The sequence below is a fragment of the Lissotriton helveticus genome, chromosome 5_1 (assembly GCF_964261635.1).
Source record: "Lissotriton helveticus chromosome 5_1, aLisHel1.1, whole genome shotgun sequence".
In the NCBI taxonomy this organism is placed as follows: Eukaryota; Metazoa; Chordata; class Amphibia; order Caudata; family Salamandridae; genus Lissotriton; species Lissotriton helveticus.
Genome location: NC_136065.1, coordinates 497,202,212 through 497,229,435, shown reverse-complemented (window position 1 = coordinate 497,229,435; position 27,224 = coordinate 497,202,212). Strand labels below are relative to the sequence as shown.

Below are 27,224 nucleotides of genomic sequence, written 5' to 3'. Positions count from 1 at the left end.
GGTATGAGCAGGCTGTTTGCTAACAAAATTTGACTGGTGTAACCATGTGAAAATGTGCATGATGTGCAATATATTGACATGTTTTAATGTATTTTTTTATATTGAGCACAAATTTTTTTACTTTGTTGATGAATTATTTTCTGAAAAATGGATAATGTATCTTTTGAATGCATCAAAGAACAAGCATTTACAATGCTACGGTTTCGCTTTTGTAAACGGTTGAGCTTTTGTTAATTGCTTTTGACAAAATTTCTTATATATGTTGTTATAGAAATCTAGTGAGTAAAAGGCATGTGGTGTGGCCACATCTAACTGGGTCCATCAGCAGCAGTGTGTCACTGGGATCGCCCTTAGCTGATCGTAGGCACGCATCTGCACATACAATGATCAGTTTCCAGCAGCAGAACTTCATTAAAATTCAAGGGGTGATATTTTAGAAACATGATTTGAGCTTCATTTGGTCACTTGTATTAAAATGTCCCTGTACAAGGGTGGATTTTGAGCTGTTTAAGGAAGACAAGTACATTAGGCATACAGTGTGCGGTTGAGGCTGTGGGTGGACGTATTACATTTCATATTTTGAGCCATTTACTTAAATCTTTTTGAAAAGTTACAGTGCTTTGCAAGTTAATTGCACCTAGTCTTTTATAGTAGTGAAAGGGGTGACATGAAATACACACACGTTGTGCCAAAATAAGTTAACCACCCCATGTCAACACCAGTCACATTGCTCGTTTTGCATTACACATACATCACAGAAATGATAGTTGTTGCCAATAAATGTGTTATCATCCAGTTCAAACACAAACATTACAGTCAATCTGGAAAAATTACAGTTGGAAATGTAGATATAGAACTGTAGCGAACAGCAGAGAACTGTATCCTACACCAAGCCTCATCTTGGTGAACTGAATACTTGTTAGCAAGAACATTCAACTGCCTAGTGTCTTCTAATTCTACCTCTTAACTAGGGGGTGATCTCAATGTCACCAAAGGCCAAATGTTTCCAGCCCATGACTTTGATTAAGCAATCCCACACATGGCAGAATGCAATCCCACACATGGTAGTAGTCTTAACTTCACTTTAATCAATTTGCACTACAAGACCGAAATACACCCAATGAGTTATTGGTAAAAGATGAGCAATGGGTTGGAAACATTGTACCATCATAAATCCTGCATCAATCAACCAAACACCCTCTGAGCACTGCACAATTCTTCCACAGCAAAGGTACTGGGAATATTGTCATATAAAATGCAACAGAGGCTTTGCTTTGAGCAAATTTGTTAACTGTCGCAGAAACCTTCAAGTTGGAGTGTTTTGTGTTTACCAGAAAACATAGCATAGTGGATAGGGCATGCAACAGTACCTGGAAAAAGATTGGCAACGCCATGCAATTGTGCAGATAAATTTGGTGCAACTTGTTCAAATATGAAACAGCGGGTGTATTACAAAATAACCCTACAAGTGGATCAAGAGAAGAGTTAATATCTGAAGGTCATGCAAGTCAGGTCAACCTCCACACAGGTTCAATAGATAACAGGGATTTGTATGGAGTTTAAAAACGAGTTGGAGGACCCATGAGAGTGCAAAAGGAAATATAACAGGTGTAATACGACCGAAGTGCCTCCAATACACAGGCATCAAGTTTCAACCCCAGAAATGAAAATGAGGTAGGAAACGCATTTTGCGACGGGTCACTTTTTGTGCATTTAGTTTGTGGGCCACTACATAGATATACATAGCAGCCCAACAACTGGATGGAAAAGGCTTGACCTGAATGTTAACAGGTAAGACAACCGGAACGCGGAGAATCATTTATGCTATGCAGCTGTACACAGCCTGCACACAAAGAAACAAGTTATTACTTCAGATGCTCCTTGATTAACATTATACACAAATAAGAAAAACATATTAATTGATTCCAATAGTCGTCCAAATGCAGACATCTCATTAGATAATGTATTGTGTGATCCTATATCATACTAAGGACTGTTTAAATGTCATTTTAGTTTCAAGACAGTTTTACTTTTGCGTTCTTTAATGATTAAATGTGTAATGCCAACAAATCTAAAACATCATCCACAGCTAACGCAAACATGCTTAGCACAAGGTAGTGTGAAATGCAACAGGAAGCATACCAGATCCGCAAAAATACGTGTCACACCAGAGAAAATAAAAGGGCCAAGCTAGTCTGGACCATTGCAGAGGCATTCAAAGATTAACTCTGCCTTACTACAAATTGACAAAGTGTTTTGCAAACAGCAACTTGTCCTCCGCGACTTCTTTTTAATTCATTGGGATAAAAAAAAATATATATATATAAGAATCCCCTTGATAGCTTTACAATATTACGTATATTAACGAAGTATTTACGTAGCCCACCGGTTCCCTTGCCTGTGTGGGTAGAAAACTTCAAGCAATTAGCCAATATGAAATAAAAAACCACTGCACCAATGTACAACAAGCTCTGGCAAAAACAAAGCTCCACTGGGGAGAAGCAGATACTCTTTGTGCAAAACCACAGTATCTAAAACAAAAATTTCAGCTAATTGTAAATGATGATATAAGCACTGTGCAACCGGAGTGGCGTTTACAGATGAAACTGTGGACATCACTACCGCATTCTGGTTATAATACATGCGGCAGGTTTAATTTTAATAAGTAAATGTATAAGCTTAATAACACAAATGGTGCAATGCAGTGGTGTCCGAAAGGAGAAGATCATATCAGCGCAAGCCTAACATCCCCACCCTCCGGACTTTCCCCAGAAAGTCGGCAAATATGTATTTAAATTACTCATGTGTTAAAGATTTTTTTTTTATCTGTAAAACACGCAAAAGGCCTGAAACCCACTGACTACTTAAGATTTAGTAAAAGGTCAAGACTGCTATCCCCGTAGATGCAAGATCAGATTGTGCCCTGGGCCTGATCGCACTTCAGCCCAGCAGATACAGGTCAGGCGGCTGAGTCTAGAAAACACTAGTCCCAGCAAAATATTGTGAGCCAAACTCGGTGCTTGTATTGAGAAAGAATACAAGTGACAGCGGAAGTAAGAGACACAAAAGCCAATCGAGACAGACATACAAATAAGAGAAATATAGATGCAGTGACAGACGGACAATGATCAAAAAATATGTCCTGGTTCGTCTACCCCGCTGCATATTCTTCCAGAGGACTACACTCTCCCTGATATTAATCTTGAGTCCCAGAAAGTTTTAATTCAGAATCTTACCACACGACAGGATATTATGGCCACTCCTGTGTTGCACCTTTTTAGCAGCACACCCTCTCAAAATTCTGACTTTTCTACCCCTGAAATGAATCTATTTGCTAGTCCCTCCCACGACCAAAATCAAGATAATGTTCGACAAAATTTATACGCACGAGAAAATAACGTAATCTCCGATTCTTTAACTGCCTTAGAGCGACTTATTTCTTCTATTTTAATGCTTTTGGAAAAATTAGTAAATGGATCAGACAACGTATTTGATACAGTAACCCTGATCCTAAAGGCACTTTTGAGTAATCATATAGGATTGGAAGATATCATCTATCCAAAAATAATAAATTCCCCTAAAAATTTAGGTAAGGAACAACAAAATGAAATAAAGGATAAAATAATTACTGATCTGCCTACTACGTCTGATCCCCTGGGTAAGACTAATACGGACCTTATAGCCCCGATTCATTCTTCCATCCAAAGGAATGAGAATCTAATTAAAAACAATTGTGCTGCTCTTATTAGTCAAGAGATTAAGATATCTCCACCTATGGAGAATAAAGAGTTTAATACCTTACCCCCTATCTTTCCTATTTTTTTCCCCCAAACAAATAAAGAAACACTAAATCATTTGGCTCTATCGGACAAAGCTCCTCCATTAGAAGAGAATAAATCCGAAATAATAGTATCTAAAAAACAACGAGGGAAAAAAAGAAAACCAAATCGAAGATTTTACAAAAAGAGGCAACGGAAAATTATTTTTGAAAATGTTAAAGATTCTCTAATGAACAACTCCAATCTTGTGGATTCGGATCTAAATTTATCGCATGAACAAGTGGCAAGTCCAAAGGTAATTTCTACAGTAGTACAACAAGAACTAATATGCCATACAAATCAGCAATATTCTGATGTTCAGCGTACTATTGTAAACGATCTAAATTTAATCCCCGCCTCCGATTCTATTTCAAGAGTAACTCTTGATCCCTTGGCTATCCCTTTTTCACAAGTAGTTGCATCTGAAACCACATGTAAGACAGGCCCCAAGACTAGAGAACATGTAGATACTCTCTTTCTTGATTTTATTCCCATCATTGATCCAGATCTTATTTTAAATAGATCTGTTCTAGTCAATTGTTTTCAGGAAATAGAGAGTCTAAAATTAATACAATTGGCAGATATAGACGTTGTAAAACTAATAACTTCGAAAAATGGAAAGATAGCTCGCGTAAAATTTTACTCTAAATTGGTACTAAATCACATTCTACAGTGGGCAGAAGAATTTCAAATAAGAGGAATTGATGTTGATACTTTTATACCGGTCAAAATAGACGGTCAATGTTGCCAAGGATTGTTAACCTATCAGGGGTTAAAAGTATATCCTTCGGACAGTCTTCCTGTAAAGACTGAAGAGTTGAAAATACGGATACTAAAAAATAAGCGGCAGGTGACAGTTAATAATCCGCTCCCGTTAAAACAAACTAGGGTAAAAGATGCCGATTTTGAGTGGAGCTGGCTACCCTCTATTCTGTCGAATAAATCGGGTCTCTCATCCGGAATAAATCCTGATCTTTAGCGATAACTTAAAAATAATTACATGAAACGTTGCTGGTTTAACCCAGAGTTCCGATAAATTGCTATTCTTAAACTCTTTAGATGCAGATATAATCTGCTTACAGGAAACCTGGCTGATAGGGAACTTACCGGCTGTGAAAGATTATTATGTGCTGGAGAGTAGTGCCACTCCCTCTATAAGAGGTCGAGCGAAAGGTGGGTTAGCTTGTTTTTTATCAAACAAAGTCAAATGGAATTATACCCACTTTGTAGATTCGAACAAATTATTTCAGGCGATCACCTTAACAAATTTTGTTAATGATGGCTCTAACAAATCAGTCATAATAATAAATGCTTATTTACCTCCTGACCTAAATTATAACTGTGGAATTAAGAAGATCTGCTCTTTTATACTCAACTTACAGGAATCTTGTCCCCCCCCTTATATTATACTGGTGGGTGACTTAAATGGTAAAATATCCAATGGAGCTTTAGAGTTATTTAGAAATAAAGCAAAGGAGGAAATGTTCCAGATACCTAAAGCTATATTCCCAAAGAACATTAAAACAAATAAAAGAGGGAAATTAATCCTGGAGACCTTAATCGAGGCAGATTGTATTATAGCCAATGGGAGGTTCTCCTCTGACAGCCCTGCTCATGTAACACATAAATCAGGGAATGGTGGTTCGATTTTGGATTACGTGATAGTCGATAGCACATTTTTTAGTTCCTTGAAGGACTTGATAGTGTTAGCTACCGATCTTAGTGACCATAATGTTTTGATTGTGAAGTTGAATGTATCATCTTCTCAAAGAGATTTATGGAAAATCGGGGATTATCTATTGAACTTCAATATTAAAAACAGGAAATGCTACTGGAATTCTGGGACTATTAAAAACCTGTCCAATTTACTAGAATATACAGTAGATAACTTAACTTTATGGGAAGGCAGAGAACTAGGCTGCTTTACGTCATTTTTACAAACCTTAAAACTAAAAGCTCAAAAGCCTCTATCAGCTAAGATAACGCCCAAAATTCCTCCTGATCTTCGTAATTTAAATAAGGAAATAAATAAATTGGTCAGGGCCCAATACCTTTCCCCTATCCCAGACCGTAGACAAAGAATCTCACTTTTGAGGAGAAGAAGAAACAGGTTGAAGGTCAGATTAAAATGTGAGAAGGAAGACGCTCTTTGGTGTAAACTTCGTGAAGCAGCTAAGAGTGGTCGGACTAAGACCTTCTGGTCATTAATCGGGGTGGGTTGTGGGGTGAGATCCAGACCTTCTCCGATATCAATAAATGAGCAGACTTGGGTAGATTTTGTTCAGGGTCTATATAGTAGTAATGGTGAGGAGTTTGACCCCAATAAATTGCAGGAAGATTTATTTCCTTATGATCCTCCTTCCGAATTAGAAATTGCTGCCGCAATTAAAGCTCTCCGCTCGTCCGGTGCCTTAGGCCCAGATGAAATTCCAATTTCAGTATTGAAAACTCATAGTGCCTTATGGGGAAAAATTCTATACCCTGTTTTTAAAGCTTGTTATATCAATGGCATTGTCCCACACTCTTGGAAAGGGAGCTTGTTAATCCCTATCTACAAAAAGGGCGTCAGGGATTCACCTGAAAACTATAGACAAATAGCTCTCCTAGACGCCATAGGCAAGGTTTTCACCAAATGTTTACTGAATTCTATAAATGACTGGGTGACCATGTCCGCAATTCTCCCACTAGAGCAGACCGGTTTTAGAAAACAACACGGTACCTTAGATAATCTTACCGCTCTCCAGATCTTGATCGAAAAATATGTCACAGTCCGTAGAGGAGGTATCTATGGAGCATTTATCGACTTCTCTACGGCCTTTGACAAGGTGGATAGAGTTTTGCTTTCGAATAAGCTAATAAAGTTAGGGATGCCCCCGAGCTTATTGAAACTAGTTATCGCACTCCACACAGACACCTGGAGTAGAGTCCTAATGGGTGGTGATAGAGGACTTTCCAGGATAATATTTACCAATAATGGGCTTAAACAGGGCTGCCTGTTGGCGCCCCTGTTATTCTCCCTATACATTGCTGATCTACCTAAAGCCATATTATCTACTAGCAATGGTATTGCACCTGTATTAGGGGGATCACCCATCGCATGCTTAATGTATGCTGACGATATTTTAATTCTGGATCTCACCCCGAAGGGTTTGAATCATCGTTTAAAAGGTTTGAACTCCTACTCTGAGGCCCATTTCTTAAAAATTAATACCTCAAAAAGTAAAATAATGTGCTTCTGTGGAAGGAGAAAACCTAAATACAATGATTATTACTGGTCTGTCGGGGGCGAAAGACTAGAAGTAGTTAAATCCTACCCCTTCCTTGGGAAGATAGTCACGAGTAATCTATCAGAAAAAACCCATACAGAGAAAAATAGTAGGAAAGCTCTCGCTCAAGGGAAGAGTCTTATCTCCTTATATAAAGCGACAGGTCGGAGGCATTTTTCCATACTGCTCGAAGTTTATCGGGCAAAAATCTCCGCATCCCTAATCTACGGACTGGAAATAGTGGACATGGCATGCTGGAATTTTTTGGATTCTATTGAAGGAAGAATTCTTCGTAACTTAGCCTCTGTAAATACTGCAAGCTCTACGTCTTCGTTAAGACAAGAATTTGGCCTGCGTAGCGCACGGTCTCAGGCAGTTGCGAGTGTGGTGCGTTGGGTTTTTAATATAGCTGAAGGAAAGCCTGGCACTCTGAGGTTTCAAATAAAAAATGAGTTGTTGGGTTCCTATAATGTCTCCTCCTCTATTGTAAGGAACTTTAGACAGGCAATTACTTTATTACAGATAGATGAACAAAGTCTTTTTACATCATCAGCTGCCCAACTAAAGTTATCCTTAAAAACTACGTCTTGGGAGTTGAGTTTTAGAGCAGACAGCATGACCCGAAAATCTAAGAGAGGAATGTTCCCTTTCGGTAACTCTTGTGAAATTAAAAAACTTCAGCCATATTTAGGTTGGAATCTTCCTCATGCAGTTAGGCGATTTATTCTTTTGTTGAGATATGATTTACTTCCACTGAACTGTCTTTTGTTCAAATGGCATGGTGGTACAGATATCTGTGATTTTTGTAAACTTTACTCCCAGGATCTATACCATGTTGTTTTTGTTTGCCCAGCCCTTACGGTACACAGACGTAAATGGTTAAAACCTTTGTGTTTTCAGTTGGGTATTTTTACTGCTTATGATTTCATTGTAGCTATGTTTAATCCCCCAAACGAAATGTTTTGTTTTAAATTGTTTTCTTTCTTTAAATGTTTTCTAACATTGTACTGACATTTCTATTTATTTATGTAATTATTGTCGTTCTTCCTTTTCACTGATAAACTGTTATGTGGATCTCGACAGAGTTCCGTTATCATAAATAAATAAAACTTGAAACTTGAAAACTTGAAACTTGACAGACGGAGCAACAGGCAAATAGATACAGTTGCAGAGATAAAGGCAGCGATACTGATACTGAACGGGCAGACGGACAGCGGGACGGGGCGGGAACGGGCACAGGCACAATCAAAAGGCAGAAGGCAAGAAAAATAAAACAAAGTACTCACCTGGACTTCTTCCGTACCAGTAGATGCGAGAAGTCGACGGGCCCCGGCGCCATCTTCAAAGAAATGCCCAAAACAAACCTTGACAAAAAAACAAACATCCGCCCACCGCCCCAATGACGATTGCAAGGGGGCGGAGAGCGAAAAAATCGCGGGAACGCCCACCAATCTGCTCCGGCAATGACGGACAGATCTGTCTTCCAATGGCTAGCCTCCATTTATGGAGCTAGTCAATGGAAGACAGAGGCGGGAGGAAACTCCATACTGGTAAACAAAGGTTTTCGCCTGCGCGATACTGCTTGCGCAGTAAACGGCAGGCGAAACCTAAAAATGATGGTATTTGAAGGTGAATTAAATAAAATGCAACTAGTAAAGTAAGGTACAATACCAGATTGTGTTGTATCCTAAAATCTGCTGAATAAGAAAGCAGTCATGTGAATTGGTGGGCAGGTAATTTCCCTCTGATTTTTAATTTTAAAACTAACATTTTGGTAGATGCCAATAGGTTTTACATTTTTTTAATTGCCCATTTAAATTCATGGGCGTAGACATTTTAAGGGTTGAGACGGCTGTTTACAGACATCTCATATATAAAATGAATAGTTTTGTGTTCCTTTCTCTTTTATCTTCTGCCTCTTCCTATTGTATTTAGTTCCATCTACTTGCTTGATCATACACTGGCCTGAAACTCATTTTCTTGTTACGACACCGAAATAATGGTCTCCATTACTCAGAACATCAGGGACTCTGCCCTCAATTTTATGAACTGCATGCAGGCCGTCTCCTCCTGGATGGTGGAAAATTTCATGAAATTAAATGGAGACAAGACTGAGGTCCTGGTCTTCGGCATTAAACTGGATATTTGGTCTACCGACTGGTGGCCGGCCAGTCTAGGTGCATGTCCCTGTCCGGTTTCACATGGAAAGAAATTAGGAGTCATAGTTGATAATTCCATTTCTCTGGATCGTCAGTGTAGGAGAGTAGGGCCTGCTTCCTATGGTCATCCCCACTTTTTTCTTTTGCTTTACTGGTTTTCGACTTGGATGTGGCTGTGGGCCTGCTAATCAGACCCACAGCCCAGATGCACTCTCTCTTAATTCACACCATGTACTCTAGGTACATCCACAATTGGGAATTGGTTCACCTTATCAGCCCCTGTAAAAGTGTACCATAGGTACTCAGGGCATCGGTGTAACCAAGGCCTACCAGGGGCTGCAGCATGTATTGCGCCACCCCTGGCTGGCCACTCAAACTGATACAACTGGCTGATCACTCAGCTGAGGCAAGGTCGTGTAATCACCCCTTGCTTAGGTATAGTATTCCTATATCTACCCTTATATATAGACACACAGTAACCTATAAGTCACTCCTATGGCAGGCCTTAACAATCCTGGAGGCAGAGTGCTTGGTTATGTGTGAGATGGTGCTCTAGCATGAGCTGAGCCTGTCTGCAGCTTTCGGAACCATGTCCTTATAGCTGTTCTATGATATTGCCATACCATATACTCTTAAGTGCATTATAATCCTGGCAGTTGAATGCTAACTTTGGTTTGGCTTTATCTAAACATGTCATGTAAGGTGTCATACGCTTTGGAATACTACCCCCTCGCCAATTCTGGACACCGAGCTCCACCTGCACCGAAGACCAGCCCTCCACACTCCACGAGATCTGCGTGGGGCCCTTCTGCTTGTGTTCTGCTCGACTCGTTGTCCGGTCGCTGGCCCGTTGGCTAGTAGCCCTTTGACGACGATCCTTGAGAAAATCCATCGCTGGTCTGGTTGCTCCAGACTGGCCCTTGCTTTCCTGAAGAGGTGAAGTACCTCAGACCCTCCTGGTCTGCACCAGAAGCCTTTTGTGTATCCTGCGTGGGTTGCCTTTGCTTAGGCTTGTTGGCTCCGATCTTGAAGCCGACCCCTCCATCTGCGAAAACCTTCGTGGGACAGCGCCTCTCCAGCACCTGGTCGTCCTTGACGCCTCCTGGTCCGCGTGGCTGCAACGACAAGCTTCACATCTGCACCTGATTGCTCCTCGACGACATCTGGTTCCACCCGGTCACTGGCTAGTGACCTAGACTCTGTCCCCTCCGCTTTCAGGTCTTCTTCAACTCCGATCCATCCTTGGATCCACCCGGACATCTTCCTCCTGGTCGCCTGTAGCATCTTCTTCCGAGGCTCCATAGGAAACGACGAGAAAGCCCGACACACTTTGACACCTATGCACCCGCAGCCCGTGGGTGAGGTAACGCGAGTACTTCGGTGGTCCTGTAGGGATTGACTATCCTAGTGTCCAGTTTTGCTAGTTGTGTAATCCTAGTTAGACCGGAAGTGTCCTAAAACTTCATTACTTACATTTTTACGTTCCTATTGACTTTCTATTGACTCTCGCGTAAGAGTACTGACTCTGCACGCGCCGCCTGTGGGCCTCCTACTCCTAACCTAAGGGTCAGATAGTGTAGCCCCAGCGATTCCCAAGGCCCTAGGCCTTCTCCTTTCCAAAGTCGTGGTTCTTATACCACTTACTTAGTATATGGTTTTACGCGCTCCTAGGGCCTAACTGTTAATTGTGCTATTTAAAGTATTTCTGAGTATAACTTGTTGTGTGGTTTTGCCTCTGATCTCGTAAAGAGTTCAGAGGAGTGTGTTAGTAAATAAATACATATATATATCCTGTGTGGTGTCCTTTCATTTGATATTCAAGGGGTTACATATGGTAAAACAGCTGGCTGTACACGCCCTCAAGAGTCTTTTAGCCTAAGACTGTTCTGTCCACGCTACCACTAGGACAGCTGGTCTATAAGGTTGACTTACAACCATCACCATAAGGGTTGTTTGGACTGGTGCAAGGTGTTCACTAGAATAGTGAACATCATATACCAGGCCAACTTCTCACATTGGTGTGCAGCGGTTGGGATTAGAGCTTTCTGTTGTTTTACCACTTGTAATCTTAAGATATCATTTGAAAGATCACATAGGTACCTGTAGGTACATATAAAAACAAGTCTTAGTATACTTAAGTTCTACTGAACTTAGCTTTTGTAGAGCCTGGGCCTAGCACACCCTGACTACAACTCCTAGATAGGTTCTGTAGGAAAACACATAGTGTGGGTAGGTGCAACACTCCCACCTCACTAGAAACCATGTCTCAGACAGCGAACCCCAGTGGTTCTCTGCCTGCAGAAGTAGATCCCTTGGGGACTGCTTCAAGATATGAAGCCTTAGCCTTCCAAGAATTGAGACAATTGTGTACTTCTAGAAGGCTAAAACAGGGTTCAAACCCTACCCTAAAATTCTTAGTTGAGCTCTTAGAAGAGTATGATGCTAAAAAGACACCTGACTCAGGTGCTTCAGGTAGCACAGATGAAGTCCTGCCCTCCACAGAGGATACCACGGATCCTCCAGTTCCAGATGAGGAAGAGGAAGAAGGGGGAGAAGGAGATGATTCTGACCCTGAGACAAACAGTCAGACCATAGTCAGAAGGCTTAGTCAGGCTAACTTAAGCATACATGGGAGTCAGTATGGGCAGCCCTCATACAGACCCCCAAGTGGGCTTAACCAGAGGCAGAGAAGAGGGAGATCCTACTCCAGGGACTCTCTCAGATCTCATGCTTCAAATAGCTCTCATGGCCTTCCTCAGAGAGGGATGACTTCCCCTCAGAGAAGGGAACATGAGGCAAATATGAGAGAAGCTGCTCTTAGGATTGAAAGACAGGAACTTGAGGTTGCCCTGGCCAAAGAGAAGCGTGCTCGTGCTAGAGAGCATGGAGAGAGTGGGTTAGAACCCACTGGTGGCAGCACTATCCCTAAGGATAAAGATAGGTCCTATGAAAATAGACACCTAAGCAAGATTGTGCTCCCCTATAAAGAAGGGGATGACATTCACAAATGGATTACTGCTTTGGAGAGGGCCTGCAAAGTGCAGCAGGCACCCCAAAGTCAGTGGGCAGCAATCTTATGGCTCTCCATTTCTGAAAAAGGTAGAGATAATTTCCTCACAGTTAGTGATGGGGATGCTAACAACTACTCTGTCCTGAAGAGTGCTCTGATTGATGGGTTTGGCCTAACCACTTAACAGTATAGGTTGATGTTCAGAGACACCCAGAAGACACAGCCTCAGGACTGGACTGATTTTGTTGATTGTGCCACTAAGGCTTTGGAAGGCTGGTTATTGGGAAGTCAAGTTAGGGACTATACAGGATTGTATAATTTGATCATGAGAGAGCAAATCCTTAGCAACTGTCAAAACCAGCTATTGCATCAGTACCTGATTGACTCTGATCTGACCTCTCCCCAAGAATTGGGAAAGAAGGCAGACAAATGGTTTAGAACGCTCCACGAGATCTGCGTGGGGCCCTTCTGCTTGTGTTCTGCTCGACGCGTTGTCCGGTTGCTGGCCCGTTGGCTAGTAGCCCTCTGACGACGATCCTTGAGAAAATCCATCGCTGGTCTGGTTGCTCCAGACTGGCCCTTGCTTCCCTGAAGAGGTGAAGTACCTCAGACCCTCCTGGTCTACACCAGAAGCCTTTTGTGTATCCTGCGTGGGTTGCCTTTTCTTAGGCTTGTTGGCTCCGATCTTGAAGCCGACCCCTCCATCTGCGAGAACCTTCGTGGGACAGCTCCTCTCCAGCACCTGGTCGACCTCGACGCCTCCTGGTCCGCGTGGCTGCAATGACAAGCTTCACATCTGCACCTGATTGCTCCTTGACGACATCTGGTTCTTTCCTGGTTCCACCCGGTCACTGGCTAGTGACCTAGACTCTGTCCCCTCCGCTATCAGGTCTTCTTCAACTCCGATCCATCCTTGGATCCACCCGGACATCTTCCTCCTGGTCGCCTGTAGCATCTTCTTCCGAGACTCCATAGGAAACGACGAGAAAGCCCGACACACTTTGACACCTATGCACCCGCAGCCCGTGGGTGAGGTAACGCGAGTACTTCGGAGCTCCTGTAGGGATTGACTATCCTAGTGTCCAGTTTTGCTAGTTCTCCAGTATTACATCTTTCATAGATTCACATGCTTGTATCTTCCCCGTCGTCATGGTGGGAGTCTCACGGTAACAGAATGACCAAAGCAGTATCATAGAGAAGATAAAACTGCATAGAAAATCCCATAGGGACTGTAGCATTTAGTAACCAGACCATGTCGTTATTTTGTCCAAAAGTCAGCCAATCAGCATTGCTGCCCTGACCTCACACTCCCCAGCAGAAGCTTCCTGCCTCAGATTTACAACCGCCTTCGTGTGAGAAAGGAGTCTCCCTGAGCTCTGCTCAGTTTACTGTTCCTGAGTGAACTTTTGACCTTTTGTTTTCTTATATCCTGACTACTGGATTAAGGTATTGTGTGTGCCTATATTTTTCAATATGGCTGAAAGCTCTAAAAAGAGGCTGTTCAGGCCTTGCAGATCCTGTGGGAAGGCCAGGCTTTACTCCGAAGACCCTCATAAGGACTGGCTATACTGTCTTCATCCTAAGCATGTTGCTAAGGATTGTAAATACTGTAGAACTTTTTCTGTCAAAACTCTTAGAGACAGAGAGGCTCGCTTGCTGTTATGGCTTCAGAAGAAGAAGGCCATATCAGACTCAGATTCTGGGGAGGAATCTGCTAAATTGACACCTAAGAAGAGAAAGGCCTCTATTCCTGAGGAGAAAGTGGAGCCTAAAAAGAGTAAATCTAAGGAGAAAGCAATGTCATCTCTCCCTATTACTCCTCTGAAGAAGCTGTGAGATCAGAAAGGGACAGGGTCTGCTCCGTCGACCAGTTCCCTAGCTTTTGCTTCAAAATCTGTGGAAAAGCCTTCAGCTCCGTCGACGATTTCACCGTCGACGACGACTTCGTCGACGACGACGGCTTCGTCGACGACAGGATCTAAAGCAGCGTCGACGTCGACAACGTCGACGACAACAACGTCGACGAGTAAGATTATCCCGTCGACGAAGAGACCGTCGACGACAACGACGACGACATCGTCGACGAAAGGTTCGACGACGAGGATGTCGACGGTGGACCCGTCGACAACGGTTCCGTCGACGGTGTCGTCGACGGCACCGTCGACGAAAATTTATTCTGAAAACGGCAAAAGCTTTCAAGTCACCACAGGCGAAGACTATGATTTCTATCCGGTCTTTTCAGTCGTCCACGGGTTCGGCGACTATCAGCAAATCTGCGGAATTCACATCATGGACGAAGATTTCACCTCTTCCACCATCTTCTTTGTTGGAACAAGACTCAGATGGAGAGGAGTCCTCAGGTGCCGCCTACAGTCCTTCACAGCTCCAAATAAAGAGCCAGGACACAGACGAGGAGGAGGTATTCTCCTTTAAGGACAGAACTCAATCTTCCAGATATGAGTCTTTCCAAGACACATGTGAGTATAATGAGGAAGAGGAGCAACAAGAGGAATCACGAGAGGAAGAGCGGCAGGAAACAGTTTCCATACCGATATCTCTGGTATCTGACCTCAGATTCATGATAAACGACTACTACCGTCGTTTCCCGGAGGCAAATGCCCCTCAATCAGCTACGCCGATAGCCTCTCCGCAGCCATCAAAGACGAAAGATACCACTCAAGAGCAAGGGGTGAGATCACCGCCAGTGGTTACAATAAGAGATGATCTAACGGAATCCGACAAGGATGAACAACCTGAAGAAGGGGAACTTGTTCATGATGCTTCGGGGCAGGAAGGGAATGAATACATCTTGCCATCGGCCCCGTCACCTTCCCCACTGCCATCCACCTCTCCTCCTCAAGACATCGGAGGGTTCCACGATATCATGGAAAAGGCGGCGAAGAGGTTTAAATTAGATATGGAAGTTAAAGAAACAGACTGTTTCTTGTATGATTTCAAGGACGATGCCAGGAAATCAGCTCGATCTATTCCAATTATCCCTCATATTTGGGAAGAGGGTCTAAAAATTTTGAAGACACCGGCTTCCATAGCGGTTTCAGTTCCAAGGATTGAAAAGAAGTATAGAGCGCCAGAGTCTGCTGCAGCCTGTCTAATAGGACACCCCAGACCGGAGTCAGTCGTGACGCAGGCGGCGCAGAGAAATTCAAAGAACCCGGTGGCTACTTCCTTGGTGCCACCAGACAAAGAAGGAAGGAGAATGGGTGGGGCCGGTAAGAGGTTTGCGGTCATGGCAGCCTCTACTATTAAGGCAGTCAATGCTATGGCCCTTATTAGCCGTTTCAACAGGCAAATGTGGTCAGATCTGGCACCCATACTGTCTGCGCTACCGGAAGATAGGAAAGAGGAAGCGGTGGCCATCCTCAAAGACGGAGCAAAGTCTGCGGCTGAATCTATTGACATCGCCATGGACGTTTCATCTATGGCTTTCAGACAGATGGCTGGGGCAGTTTCGCTTCGCAGACAAGGCTGGCTTAAGGCTACCTCATTTCGTCCGGAGGTGCAAGCGAAGATTGTGGATATGCCGTTTGACGGCGAAAATTTATTTGGGAAACATATAGACGAGGCGTTGCAAGGCATCAAATCTGACACGGATACTGCTAGAGCGCTGGGATCTCTTCAACAAGGACGGTTTCAGTCCTTTCGTAGAAGAGGTACAAGAGGTCAATTCAATCAGAGATCCTCATATCAGACCAACAGATATCAGCCGTATAACCAACAGAATTATCGGCAATACAACTCAAACACCCAGTTCAAGCCCTACAACTCCTCTTACCAGCAGCAATCTAGGGGCAAGTCTGGCACCAGAGGAAAGAATCAGCAGTCTAACAGACGTCAATGATTTCAGGCCGGCGCTCCCCACAATGCAGATCCCGGAAAACGACCACTATCTGTCTCAATACTTCAACAACTGGGCGTCCATAACATCGGACAAATGGGTTCTAGATGTCATCAACAGGGGTCATACCCTGGAATTTGTAGAAATGCCACCGGATCGTCCCCCGGTGCTCAGGCTCTCTCAACATCGTCAGGAATTGCAGAGAGAGGTCCTCTCGCTTCTGCAAAAGGGAGCCATAGAAGAAGTGCCGCAACATCTCGGAGGGAAAGGCTTCTACTCGCATTTCTTCCTCATCAAGAAGAAACAAACCCTGAAATGGAGACAGGTATTGGATTTGAGGGATCTGAATCAGTACATAAAAAAGATTCCCTTCAGAATGCTATCTTTGCAAGAGATCCTGCAAATGTTAAAGGAACAAGACTACATGGCGTCTTTGGATCTCATGGACGCATACTTCCATATTCCAATTCATCGGAAGCACAGAAGATATTTAAGATTGATCGTGGAGAGTCGCCACTTTCAATTCAAGGTCCTTCCATTCGGCCTCAAATCGGCCCCGAGGGTGTTCACCAAATGCATGGCCCCAGTGGTAGCCCATTTAAGATTGCAAGGGCATTACATTTATCCATATCTGGACGACTGGCTAGTGACAGGTCCATCTTTCAGAGAAACAGCAACGTCTCTCCAGTGCTGCATTCGACTGTTTCGGCGCTTGGGACTAAGGACCAACTTGGAGAAGTCCTCGCTGACTCCAGCCCAGGGCATTCACTTCTTAGGAGCGTGGATATGCACCAAGGCAGTGAAAGCTTATCCTTCCAAAGAACGGATGAGAAAGATAATGGGTCTGGCCACGACCCTTCAGTCAAAAAGGTTCACTTCTGTGAGAATATACAAATCCATGTTAGGGATGATATCTTCTTGCATCCCACTGGTACCAAATTGCCGTCTTCGGATGAGACCTTTGCAGGAACAACTGGACGAGCAGTGGATTCAGTCCACAGGAACCTTCGAGGATCGCATTACCATCACGAACCGTATGAAGGTGGCCATGTCATGGTGGAAAGCACAGAAGAACTTGGACCAGGGCTTAACCTTTGTGACTCAGAATCACAATTACGTGATGACGACGGACGCCTCATTGCAAGGATGGGGTGCACATCTTCAGGAGCTGGAGATCCAGGGCCTCTGGTCAGACTGGGAGGCACAGCTTCACATAAACATGTTAGAACTCAAAGCTGTGTTTCTGGGGCTCCAAGCCTTCCTACCCAGGATACGACATGCATCGGTGCTTATTCAAACGGACAGCACCACGACTATGTTTTATCTGCTGAAGCAGGGTGGAACAAGATCCAAACAACTGTCGATGTTGGCGCAAAGAATCTGGAAGTGGCTGATAATCCACGGCATTTCAATTCAAGTGCAACATATACAGGGCATCCTCAACACACGGGCAGATGCCCTGAGTCGCACTCCGAATGTGACGCACGAATGGGAACTGCACGACACTCAGCTCCGCAGAGTGTTTCAAAGGTGGGGCACTCCCACATTAGACTTGTTCGCAACCAGGGACAACTCAAAGTGCGTCCAGTTTGCGTCCAGATACCCTCAGCAAGATTCCAGGGGAAACGCATTCCACATGGATTGGACGGACATGTTTGCCTACGCGTTCCCTCCGTTTCCACTGATACCGCGAATACTTCGCAAAATAAGGTCGGAACCGTGTCAGGTCATACTGATAGCACCAGCCTGGCCGAGGCAGGCATGGTATTCAGAACTGCTACGGATGTCAAAGGGCAACAAACTACAGTTTCCGACATTCCAGAACCTCATTTCCATGAAAGACGGTCAGATTTTGCATCCGGACCTACAATCGCTAAAATTGTCCGCATGGAACCTCATGAGAGGGAATTCCAGGACTTAAACATTCCTCAAGAATGCAGACATATTCTGTCACAAGCCAGAGCTATGTCAACCAACAAGACATATGCAGCTAAATGGTCTCGTTTCTGCCACTGGTGTGACAGTCAAAACTTGCATCCGTTAACAGTACACCCTGAAGGTATTCTACCTTACCTGTTGTCACTATCTAAGGCAGGACTGTCGCATGCCTCGGCGAAGGTACACTTAGCAGCAATATCACGCTTCAGGAGAAAGCCAAACGAGCCATCTCTCTGGTCTTCCAGGCTAATAAAAGAGTTCATTAAAGGACTTTTTAGAGTTTTTCCACCCATTCGGCGCCCACCAGTGCCATGGCACCTCAATACAGTCCTGTCGCAACTTATGAGGCCTCCATTCGAGCCTATCCACAACACAGACTTACAGTTTCTTTCATGGAAGACAGCCCTGCTCCTCGCCTTAACATCAGCAAGGAGGGTTAGCGAAATTCAAGCCTTTTCAGTGGAAGAACCCTTTTTACAATTTCGCCAGGACAGGGTTATTTTAAGGACAAATCCTACTTTCATACCCAAAGTCCCTACGTCTTTTCACCTCAATGAGCCTATTATTTTGCCTACCTTTTTCAGCAATCCCTCAACTGATGCAGAAAGAGCATTGCACTCTTTAGACATTGCTAGATGTTTGAAGTTCTACATTGAACGAACAAAGACATTCCGCAAATCCAAACAATTATTTATTGCTTTTGAAGGCCAAAGGAGAGGCCTTCCTCTATCAAGACTGAGTATTGCAAGATGGATATCATCGGCTATACTGAAGTGTCATGAGAAAGCGGGAAAGCCGCTCTCTTCTAAAGTGAATGCACATTCCACAAGGAAGATGGCGACATCAATGGCCTTATTCGCAGGAGTGTCGCTGCCAGACATCTGCAGAGCAGCGACGTGGAAGAGTGTGCACTCTTTCACCAAGCACTACTGTCTGGACACTGCATGGAAAGAAGACACGGCAGTGGGACAAGCTGTTTTGAAACGCCTATTTCAATAAGGTATAATTTGATTATCTGCTAATTTGTCTATTCAGTACTTTTGCCTTATGCTTGCATTTATATTTGTATATACATATATCTCTACATACTTAGTATTATGTGATATGTATTGTTCTAACATTGCTTTACTGCAGAGCTTCCTTCTGGGTTCTATCCTGGAAACGCTGCAAACCTTTGTGAGCACTGCTTACTACTCTGATACAAGCATGTGAATCTATGAAAGATGTAATACTGGAGAAGGAATTAGTTACTTACCTGTACACTATAGTTCTCCAGTATTATCTTTCATAGATTCACATGCGCCCGGCCGCCTCCCCGTTTCGCAGGCAGAACCTGTTCTCGGTATTTATCCATGTCTCTCACTCGGGGACGGAAATCTGAGGCAGGAAGCTTCTGCTGGGGAGTGTGAGGTCAGGGCAGCAATGCTGATTGGCTGACTTTTGGACCAAATAACGACATGGTCTGGTTACCAAATGCTACAGTCCCTATGGGATTTTCTATGCAGTTTTATCTTCTCTATGATACTGCTTTGGTCATTCTGTTACCGTGAGACTCCCACCATGACGACGGGGAAGATACAAGCATGTGAATCTATGAAAGATAATACTGGAGAACTATAGTGTACAGGTAAGTAACTAATTCCTTGTGTAATCCTAGTTAGACTAGAAGTGTCCTAAAACTTCATTACTTACCTTTTTACGTTCCTATTGACTTTCTATTGACTCTCGCGTGAGAGTACTGACTCTGCACGCGCCGCCTGTGGGCCTCCTACTCCTAACCTAAGGGTCAGATAATGTAGCCCCAGCGATTCCCAAGGCCCTAGGCCTTCTCCTTTCCAAAGTCGTGGTTCTTACACCACTTACTTAGTATATGGTTTTACACGCCCCTAGGGCCTAACTGTAAATTGTGCTATTTAAAGTATTTCTGAGTATAACTTGTTATGTGGTTTTGCCTCTGATCTCGTAAAGAGTTCAGAGGAGTGTGTTAGTAAATAAATACATATATATTTTATATATATCCTGTGTGGTGTCCTTTTATTTGATATTCAAGGGGTTACATATGGTAAAACAGCTGGCTTTACACGCCCTCAAGAGTCTTTTAGCCTAAGACTGTTCTGTCCACGCTACCACTAGGATAGCTGGTCTATAAGGTTGACTTACAACCATCACCATAAGGGTTGTTTGGACTGGTGCAAGGTGTTCACTAGAATAGTGAACATCATATCCAGGCCAACTTCTCACAGTCAGGTCAGCAGGACCATATCAACCTGTTTTAGGATCATTAGGGTCCTTAGAAAAATTGCTCATTTTCTTTCTTTCGAAGCGCGCAAGCAGGCTGTTGTTGCATTGGTAACGTCCAGACTTGACTATTGTAATGCCCTGTACCTGGGCCTTAACAAGGGTGTAGTGCGACGTTTGCAGATGGTGCAGAATGCTGCGGCTAGGCTGGTGATTAATCTTCCGAAATTTCATACTGTCACAGCTTCCTTTAGGTCACTGCATTGGTTGCCTCTTGACCAAAGGATCCTGTTTAAGTCTCTCTGCCTGACTCACAATCCCTATTATGGCTTAGGCCCAGAGGGAATCATGGCGATGTTCCAGCGGTATGTCCCCAGTAGACCTCTTCGCTCCTCAAACAAAAACCTGTTAATATTGTCCAGGTTTAATAAGTCCAGGTGGGGAGGTAGAGCCTTCTCCTTGGCTGCGGCCAGGCAGTCGAACGCCCTCCCGGAAGAGCTTTCTAGTCAGGCGCCTCATGCTCTCTTCCGTAAAACCTTAAAAACCTGGCTCTTTTCACACATTCCAGTATGAGCATGTTGTCTAGTTCGCTCTCCTTTTAAAGTTTCATTAGCGCCTTGATGCCCTTGGGTTTAGTCCACGCTGTACAAGTCTAATACTTACTTACTAAAATATAAGAAAATGATAAAACAGGTTTAAAAGTATATATTTATTGTCTGTAAAAGAAGAAGAGTCTCTCCATGTGCCTTAAATATGTCTGCATTCAGAGGTAATTAATTGAATAAATATTTTAAAATAAGCAACATTGTAAATCGGGCAGGAATATTTTTTTTGGATTCCTCCTCCTCTTTACAGGACTGTGGTGATGCTCTTTTTAACATGTTGTTTTCATTTAACCTTATGGAATTTATTCCCAGTCTCTTTGGTGCCAAACTGATATCAGTCATGAAGCCAATGCCTTTTTGTATTTGTTTATGCCACTTGAGTGGTTACCAGATTCAATGTGAAACCTGTTTTTGTTACCAAAATATAGAAAAACATATTTTTAAATGTCTATCACTAATCCTAACATCATTACCTTTTTTAATTATTTATTTTAGTAAAGCCAAAGAGGCGTGGAAATCCCTGCTCCATTTTAGTTTTTAGCTTTGTACAATAAATTATAGATTTTTATGTATCACCATGATTTCCTAGCACTATCCCAGGTAATCAGACCCTCTGACTTCAGATTCATCTCATTGCACTTCAGTAGAGCAAATGTGAAACTGACTTAAAATTCTGAAATAATTTTCGCACATCGTGATGCTAAATTTTTATCTCTATATCTTAATTGTAGTGCAGCATTATCTTACAGTGGAAGCCCTGGTGAAGTTCCAGAGGGAAATCGAACTTTTATTGATGATGCTCACAATGTAAGCCAATGGCTAGAAGTCCTCCCGGGGGAAGAAATTCCTTTTCAGTTTGAAGTCAGAGACAAACTACGGCACAGGTACGTATATTGTGCAATGAACGTTTGCGAAATTGTCAGAATATCAGTTGACAATGTGGTTTTATCGAATGTAAGGAATAAGCTAGGTTTATCATCCCCCTTGCTGTTTTTAAGATGAGCACAATGTATTTATCCTTCTTCCATGAAATATTTAACCTCAGGTTTCCCACCCTGTTACGTTGAGAGTTTGTATTGTGCAGACAGAGAATGACAATCATCAGCACATATGCATAAAAGACTGATCGACCATAGAATAATTATATTGCGCAAGTCAGATTTGTTGTGAATGTATTTGTGACAAAGTGTCACTCCACATTCTGGGAAAGGTATGATTTTTAAGCAGTTTCGGTCTAATGCGGAGTAAGTTACTGTTGACTGACAGTGTAAGACTTGGATCACTCTCAGGGTCACATGTACGCAACTTTTTTCGTGTGCGACCGGAAGGATGCTTTCTGGGATGTCCAAACCAAATTGTGATTCGGTAGCTTGTTACAGAATTGCAATTTGGATTTTGAGATTCGTTATTTGGAAGGGGCGTGTTCTGGGCGTCTCGTCCAAATACTGAAAAGAAGGGTTATGTACAAAAGTTGTGCGACTGAAATGCGGTCGCAAAACATTCGTAATTTCCCACTCAAAGTTGGTGGTAACTCATTTGCAAATGGGAATGGACTGCTTCCCCTTTGAGAATGGTTGAAATAATCTTGTTAAAGAGCAGGCAGCAGTGCCATGGACCACTAACCACTCTTAAAAAATAAAAATAAATCTTTTCTTTTTTGTTTTTTTAAACACATCCTGTTTTCTTTCAAGGAAAATGAGCAGCATTTAAAGAAAAAATATATTGCTTTATTTAAAAGCACTCACATGATGGTCTGCTGACCCCAGCACGCCACCCTTCCTGTAATAATTGCGATTTCCAATAAGTAGGGCGGACAAACTCAGCCTTCGGTGCCTGGTATACCACTAATGACGTCTTCACTCAGAGGTGGTGCAAGGTCTCTTTCAGCAGTTGGTAGAGCTTTGGTTATATCTTTTCGCCACCGAAGAGTACGCGCAATGTCAGCAGGTCTGCGCTTTGGAGTTTCCAAGGCGGCTCTCACTTGGCGATGCTTTTTGTCACAAATGGAGTTGCGGCCTCCTGTACCCCTTTCTATCTGTACCACGTCTGCCCTGAGTACTGAAGATCAAGCGTGACCGGGCCCTAGTCATTCTTGTGGCTCTGGACTTGGCAGAAAGAGTCTGGTACCCCAAGCTCTTGATAATGGCCATCGATCCGACTGACTCTTTGGGAGTATCTTCTGCTGCAGCAGCAGGGTATGCTCCTCCACCCGCACCTCTCCTGCCTCCACCTCCTTGCTTGGAGATTGAACGGCGACAGTTGACCGTTTTTGACCTTCCGTCCAAGTTTGTTATGTGCTTGTCAGCCAGGCGTCTCCACTAAAATGGTTGACGCCTGTAGATGGAACACATTTGTGGCATGGTGCACAGCAAAGGCTGTAGATCCCCTTTCCGCCCCTCTTTCAGAGGTTCTCTTCTTCATTTTCTCTTTGGCCCAGCAGGGTCTGCTCTGGACACTCTTAAAGGTTACCTTTTGGACACTCTTAAAGATTTACCTCCGCCTTTCTGCCCCTTATTAATCAGCCTTCTCTTTTCAAGTCTCCGATTGTAAATAGAGTCCTAAAGGGCATTACTCATCTCTTTCCTCCGTCTCGTTTTGTAATGCCCCAGTGGAACTTGAATCTTGTTCTTACTTTCCTTATATGTGCTCCCTTCGAGCTACTACATACTAGTCTTCTTCGTCTTCTTACCTTGAAGACCGCTTTCCTGATTGCAATCACATCTGCTCGCAGGGTGTATGAGCTCCATGCATCCTTTTCTTGCAATTCATCCGGACAAAGTGGACCTTCGCACTAGGCCCTCTTTTCTGCCCAAAGTGTTTACTTCTTTTCACCTAGGTCAGTCCATCAGATTGCCCACTTTTTTCCCTCCTCCGCACCCTTCCACAGAGGAGGAGAGACTTAACCATCTGCACCCAAAGCGTGCACTGTCCTTCTACCTTGACAGTACTAAGAATTTCCGGGTGGACGATCAACTCTTCATGGGTTATGTGGGCGCCAAGAAAGGTCGGGCCGTCCACAAATGTACCATCCCTCGATGGGTTGTCCTATGCATCAAAATCTTATGTTCTTTGGCGAAAAAGGAACCTCCAGTTGGACTGCGCGCCAACTCTACCTGTGCAACGGCAGCCTCAACTGCTTTGGAACGTGGAGTTCTGTTGCTTGACATCTGCCAGGCAGCCACATGGGCAGCCCTGCCCATGTGGACAAATCATTACTGCTTGTTTAGCCAAGTCTGGAGAGATGGCTTTTTTGGACTTTCTGCTGTGAACTTAGTTTGCAGACCCACCTCCGGGGTTGGCCTTGCTGGGGTATCTATTCTAAGATAAGAAATCTATAACTAATGATCTCTTTCAGATGAACAAGTTACTTACCTTTGGTAATGATGTATCTGTAAGAGACATGCATTAGTTATGGATTCCTTACCACCCCACCCATCCTTCCTGTTCTGCAAAACTGACTTCTAGGGATAGGAACTCCCTTCCATGGCCCTAGTTGTGTGCACCAGTGGGCAGTATCTTGCATGGCTCTGTGCTTCTGGCGTGGAAAATTTGTGTCAGCACGCAGGATCGGCGTCTAAGTCAATAGCGCAACGTCATCCCTGCAACCACTATGCCGACGACAGAAGCGGAGTCGACCGACGCCACCTACCGACGCGCAGGGGTACTGCTACAGTAAAAAATCTTCGGATCCACTCTGACGCCTGGGGGTGAATCTAAGATGAGGAATCTATAACTAATCTATAACTAATGTATGTTTCTTACAGATACATCTTTACCGAAGGTAAGTAACTTTTTCTTCTGGAAGTGATGTGCAGATTCGTATATAGGCACCACTAATACGTGCTGATGTCAGTTCCTTTTTTTCGGTGCCTGCAGATGTGGTTGCGCAGATACCCTGTGTGATAGTTGACCTGGCATATGATGTCCACTATTCTGGTGGGCACCTTGCACCAGTCCAAACGACCCTTATTGATGGTAGGTTTAAGACAACCTTTATAGAAAGCCATCCTAGTGGTAGCTGTGGAGAGCAGCCTTCAGACTAAGTCTTGAAGGAATGTAAAGCAGCTTGTTTTACCAGTCTATAATCCCTTGAATAATCAAATGAAAGTACACCACACAAGGTATATATATATAAAATATATGTATTTATTCTCAACACAGCCCCTCTAATCTCTTTATGAGGCTAGAGGCAAAAGTACAATACAAGAACTTAAATAGCACACAGTAAATTAGCACAGTATATGATTTTGCCCTAGGGGCCTCTCAAACCATATACTAAGAAAGTGGTATAAGTACCGCTCTCAACACAGAGACCAGGCCTAGAGCCTGTAGAACCGCTGGGGCAACCAGGAACCACCCAAGGTAGGGACGCAGGTGACTCACGGGGGACGCGTGCAGTGTCTAAATACAGCCACGAATCACCATTGACTTCTGTGGAGAAAGTTTAATTTACAGTTTTAAAGTTTAAGGACACTTAGGAGTGGACTACGGTGAAAACCTTTAAGAACTGGACACATCGAGAGTCAAGACCCACGGGAGCACCTCACCCAGGGAAGCCAGGTGCATAGGTGTCTTTTCGTGTCGGGTTTCGTCGTCAAGTCCAATGGAGAGCTGCAAAGAAGTGCTGCAGGCGTCCAGGAGAAGAGTGTCCTGATGGATCCAAGGGTGGATCGGAGATCTGAAGAACCTGAAAGCAGAGGGGACAGAGTATGGGTCACTAGCCAGTGACCAGGAAGGCGACAGGAAGATACCAGCCAATGTCGGGTGCTTTCAAGTGAAGGAGGTGAAGCTTGACTCTAAAGCCACGAGGACAACCAGGAGCTGGATTCGAGCTGTCCCACTTCGGATGTCGATTGCTGCAGCGTCGGTATCCGGATTGGACCCAACTGGCCTTGGCAACAGCAACCCACGCAAGATGCAAAGATTGGCTTCGGAGCAGACCAGCAAGGTCTGAGGGACTCACCCTTTGGAGTGGAGTCAGGGCATGTCTGGAACAACCAGGGAAGCCCTAGAAAGAAAGTAGATTCCTTCGTGGGGACCCACTAGCCAACGGACTAGGGATCGCGAAGGCGCCTTGAGCGGAAATGCTGAAAGCGGGCCCACGGAACACTCGTGGAGTGTAGGCCCACAATCTTCGAGGCAAAAGGTGCTCAGGGCTTGGACTACAAGTAGCCCAATGAACAACTTCAGGAAAGCTCGGCAGGTCGATGCACTAGTAAATGTGCAGGATGTCCAGGAGTTCCGGTCCCACGTCTCTCGTGATAGCTACAGGTCTCAGCTTTGCTGGGGACTCGTCTCAGCCTCGGAGATGTCTGGAAGTCCGTGTCCTGTGTCGCAGATTCTTGGGGATCCGTTGGGAGCCTTGAAAATACAGACCGGCAAGATGCTAATTTGGTGCCTGTTTGAATAGGGGAATTACACCTTGACCCCGAGGGAGATTTCTTCCGCTTTCCAGTCCATATGGAATGTCGAAGGTCCAAAATTTATGTATCAGAGTTTCGCCAGGGTAATATAAAGTCTCGGTGACTGTGTTCCTATACTTATACTAACTTTAGGGGTTGGACTAACTCTAGGGTCCCACCTATGGGAGGACCTGGGGAGGGGGTGGTTACACCCCTTTCCCTTTGTTCAGTTTCACGCCAGACCTGGGACTGAGTGCCCCAGCAACCGGTTTGAACTGGGAAATGCATGGGACACCTTGCGTGCCCCAGGCAGTGTCTGAAAAGCATTCACTGAATGCAACCCACCCTGCCCCAATACACTAAAGCCTCCCTGGACAGGAAACCTATTGTCCAGGCCTCCCCTGCCAGAGTTTCGTCCAGCAGCAGGAGGTCAGACTCGTGTCTTTGGCAGCAGTATCCATTTTGTGATGCTGATGCTCTTATAAAAATTTACCGGGTAAGTAAGTGTGTGCATGTCTTCTCCCTCTAGAAGGGTGCAATTCTACCCCCCCCCCGCCAGAACTGGCGGAGGGGTAGGATTGCAAAAACGTTTGACACCAAACACGACATGTTTTGATAAAGCCATTCCAAAGATAGCATTAACTGCGAGGATTATAATGCACTTAAGAGTATATGGTATGGCTATATCATAGAACAGCTATAAGGAAGGCGATTCCGAAAGCTGCAGAGGGGCTCAGCTCATGCTAGGGCACCCTCCGACACAGAACCAAACCCTCTGCTTTCAGGATTGTCAAGGCCTGCCACAGGAGTGACCTATAGGTTATTATGTGTCTATATATATATATTTATATATATATATATATATATATATATATATATATATATATATATATATATATATATATATATATATATATATATATATATATATA

At 43.9% G+C, this 27,224-nt stretch overlaps 1 protein-coding gene across 2 annotated transcripts in view; it reads left to right on the top strand.

The window, feature by feature from the left end:
- Positions 1 to 27,224, top strand: part of VPS13D (vacuolar protein sorting 13 homolog D) — a 2,979,414-nt gene that overhangs the window by 1,425,324 nt on the left and 1,526,866 nt on the right. For both annotated transcript variants that reach the window (XM_078642819.1, XM_078642818.1), the window contains one exon: positions 21,622 to 21,774. In XM_078642819.1, coding sequence (XP_078498945.1) covers positions 21,622 to 21,774 — 153 coding nt within the window. The remainder of the gene's footprint in view (positions 1 to 21,621; positions 21,775 to 27,224) is intronic.